This window comes from Gekko japonicus, unplaced genomic scaffold, assembly GCF_001447785.1.
Source record: "Gekko japonicus isolate JY-2015 unplaced genomic scaffold, Gekko_japonicus_V1.1 scaffold2530, whole genome shotgun sequence".
Classification (NCBI taxonomy): Eukaryota; Metazoa; Chordata; class Lepidosauria; order Squamata; family Gekkonidae; genus Gekko; species Gekko japonicus.
The window spans coordinates 84,462-88,524 of NW_015162027.1; the positions used below are offsets into that span (position 1 = coordinate 84,462).

The 4,063-nt window shown below is 47.7% G+C and overlaps 1 protein-coding gene across 2 annotated transcripts in view; it reads left to right on the forward strand.

Moving 5' to 3' along the window:
- The window catches only part of LOC107105530 (semaphorin-3F-like), a 38,752-nt gene extending 35,001 nt beyond the window's left edge, over window positions 1-3,751 (forward strand). For both annotated transcript variants that reach the window (XM_015405525.1, XM_015405526.1), the window contains exon 14: window positions 2,874-3,751. In XM_015405525.1, the coding sequence (XP_015261011.1) occupies window positions 2,874-3,314 (441 nt within the window). In that variant the 3' untranslated portion in view covers window positions 3,315-3,751. The remainder of the gene's footprint in view (window positions 1-2,873) is intronic.
- Window positions 3,752-4,063: the final 312 nt, after the last annotated feature.

Sequence of the window (4,063 nt, forward strand, 5' to 3'; positions counted from 1 at the left end):
CAAAGGCAGGCAACGGCAAACCACCTCCGAACAGCTCTTGCCTTGAAAACAGTGTGTGACTGCAATAAAGAAGGCCAATGCTATGCTGGGGATTATTAGGAAGGGTATTGAAAACAGATCAGCCAATATCATAATGCCCCTATATAAATCAATGGTGCGACCTCATTTGGAATACTGTGTGCAGTTCTGGTCACCACACCTTAAAGAGGATATTATAGCTTTGGAAAAAGTGCAGAAAAGGGCAACTCGAATGATAAAAGGGTTGGAACACTTTCCCTATGAAGAAAGGTTAAAACGCTTGGGGCCCTTTAGCTTGGAGAAACGACGACTGAGGGGAGACATGATCGAGGTTTATAAGATTATGCATGGGAAAGAGCAGGTAGAGAAAGAGGTACTTTTCTCCCTTTCTCACAATACAAGAACTCGTGGGCACTCCATGAAATTGCTGAGCTGTTGGGTTGGAACGGATAAAAGGAAGTCCTTCTTCACCCAAAGAGTGATTAACACATGGAATTCACTGCCACAGGAGGTGGTGGCGGCTACAAGCATGGACAGCTTCAAAAGGGAATTAGATAAGCATATGGAGCAGAGGTCCATTAGTGGCTATTAGCCACAAGGTATAGATAGGGGCTCTGGGGCAAGTGATGCTCTGTCTTCTTGGTGCTGGGGGGGACACACACAGTGGGAGGGCTCCTAGTGTCCTGGCCCCACTGCTGGACCTCCTGACGGCACCTGGTATTTTTTGCCACTGTGTGACACAGAGTGTTGGGCTGGATGGGCCTTTGGCGTGATCCAACATTGGCATCTCTTATGTTCTTACCCGATACCGGGGTCACATAAGTCAGCTGTGACTGGACAGCCCAAAAAAGGCATATTTATAAGAACATCTGCAGTGGTGTAAAGTGGATGCTGGAACTGGGCCGAAGCAAAAGCTGCAACCACAGCAAGTTCCATGAGACAACACTGCTTAAGAGGAGAAATACAAACCAAACAGTAGGGACCCCAAGCGTATATAATGTATAAAGAAACAAAAACGCAAAAGGGTAGACCATCAACAAATATACAAATTTCACAAGTTGCCAGTAGACACAAGTCTATTGAAACCTAGAACAGGCTGGAACAGTGGGGCTGAGACAAATAAAATGCATTTCAATAGAGAGAAGTTCAAAGTCCTACACTTAGGTACAAAAAATTAAAGGCACAGATATAGAATGGGAGGGGCTTGGCTTGACAGCAGCACATGTGAAAGGGATCTGGGTGTTCTGGTTGATTACAAGTTAAACATGAGCCTGCAGTGCAATGTGACTGCAAAGAAAGCAAATGCAATCTTAGGATGCATTAACAGAAGCATTGTGTCCAGATCACGGAAGGTGGTCGTTCCGCTCTGTTCTGCTACGGTCAGGCCTCACCTGGAGTCCTGTGTCCAGTTTTGGGCACCACGTTTTAGGAAGGATGTTGACAAGCTCGAGCGTGTCCAGAAGAGGGCAACCAGGATGGTGAGAGGGTTGGAATCCAAGTCTTAGGAGGAAAGGCTGAAAGAATTGGGTCTGTTTAGCCTGGGAAAGAGAAGGCTTAGAGGGGACATGATTGCAGTCTTCAAGTATTTGAAGGGCTGTCATGTAGAAGCCGGCTAAATATCAGGAGTGGTTGAGGAGTGGAACAGTCTGCCTCGGGAGGTGGTGGATGCTCCTTCGCTGGACGTTTTCAAGTGGAGGCTGGACAACCATCTTTCGGGTATGTTGTGGGGCTGTCTTTCGGCTGTGCTCCTGCAGAGTGCAGGGGCTGGACTAGATGACCTTCAAGGTCCCCTCCAACTCTACCATTCTATGATTCTATGGTAACATTACATCAATAAATAAAGTAGAATTGGTAGTCACAGTTCAAAGGTAATGGTCACAATAATGGTAATAAACAAGAGACTCCTCTGAATCCTTTCATGAAATAGTGAAAAATGGAACCAGATTTCCACAATAGTCTAGGCGCAGCTCATATCTCAATTGGAATCCATGGATTCCATTTGAGGGACGAGCTGTGCCTAGACTATTGTGGAAATCTGGCTCCATTTTTCAGCCGTGTAACTGAGGAAGAATGTTTTGAAATGTCTGGTATACCTGGGAAGGACGTCTTTTTCGTGTGCAGAAGTTCCTTTGTTCTTTGGGAGATCCTCCGCCTTGTTTGTTGACTTTGAGGTCCTTAGGACACTATTTTATGAAAGGATTCAGAGGGAGTCTCTTGTTGTTTATTACCATTATTGTGACCATTGAATTGTGACCACCAATTCTACTTTATTGATTGATGTAACGTCACCATGCTTCAATAAGACTTGTGTGTACTGGCAACTTGTGAAATTTGTGTGTGTGTGTATGTGTGTGTATAAAAATTATTTTTATTAAAATTTTCAAATGTTTTACAGAGCAATACGAACATTGTCAACTTGGTGAGCTACATTAAGAATAGCATTCTAAAAAAAACAGTTTAATAATACATTTTAACGTGCCCTTGTACTATTAAGTTGAGTAGTGCTAAAAACATAGCTATTTTGTTTCGGCAATTTAAAGAAAAGGACTGAGCTGATTAAGTACCGATCTTTGACTCTGAAAGGAATGGGTAACTACTTTTTAACTTTCTATCAAGAGGTCTTTTATCTCTAAATAAAAGTGGGTTGTGCAGTTCCCTTTTATTACGGCTCTCATCGAAGAAGACCGTACATTTCTCTAGTAAGACATAATCCCAGACTATGCCATACCAAGAGGCGGTTGTGGGTGATTTGGTTTCTTGGTCTACCCCTTTGCACTTTTGTTTCTTTAAGCGGATAAATACAGCGGGGCAACCCACCGAACTCTTATTCTTGTGCTTTCTCTCTCCCTTCCCAGTTGCCCCGAGACCGCGTGCTCCTGCGTACGCCTCAGGGGGTGCTTTTGGGCCCGGTGACTCCCTCCGACGGAGGGCTCTACCAGTGCGTCGGCACCGAGAACCGTTTCCGCCACACCCTGCGCCGCCTGCGCTTGCACGTCTTGCCCCGCGCCTTGCTCGAAGGGGCCCTCGCCCAACAGGCCCCGTCCACCCTCGGCATTTGCGAGAGCTACTGGCACCAGCTCAACAGCGACCAGGACGCCCGCCGTGGGCGGAGCGGCCGCCAGTCCCCTTGGGACTCCGGACAGCAGGCCGACTGGAACGGAGCCAACCACCGTGCGCTGAACTGGACCATGAGTAGCTCCCAGCGCTCCCAAAGCAGCAAGGGCCACCGCCGCCACCACCACCACCACCACCGCACTAAGCCATGGACAGGCCACCATTCCCCTCCTCGGAGCTGAAAGCCTTCATCACACCCTCTTTGGTGTTCGAGAATGACATTCCAGTGGACTCCTTGTGAGAGATGGGGAAACCCCTCCTTCTCCCCCCCCCCCAGGCGGGGAGGAGCAACGCTATTGCTTAGCAGGGTTGTGTGTTGTGTTGCGTGTCCAGGCTAATTCCAGGGTTTCGCAGGACCAGGGCTCACTGGCTCTTTTCCACGGATGTATATAGTGACCAGCGCTGAATTCCAGGGGCTTTGGCTTAAAGTCTATTTTTTACAGTGCTAATTCTCCCCCATCCCTCTCCTAACACGGCTGACTTGGTGTTTTTTTACCCCAGGTTGGGGAACCGCGGGGTTTCTTCTTCAACGTTAACCCCCACGATTTTTTATTATTAACCCTGTGTTGCAGGAACGGATTGCAGAGAATAAAAGTGCCGGGTTTATTTTCTAAACAAAATGCAGACCAGAGAGGCGCCATGGTGGATTTTGTGAAAAGAAGGACTGTTAACTGTATAGGGAAAGTGTGGGCCAAGGTCCCCATACTGCTAGGAGCTCTTTGCAAATCAGCAAAAAATACCCCCCCCCCCCAAAAAAAAATATCCAGCCTGTTTGGATTCTTCACCTACAAGTTAAATTGACCTCTAGCTTCAAACGGTAAGAATCAGGGGTCATTCCCTGCAGGAGCGCACAGGAGTGGAGCTCCAGCAGTAAAGAGCCCTGGGGGCGGGCACATGCAACAAGCCCCACCCCCTGCTCCCAGCAACCCTC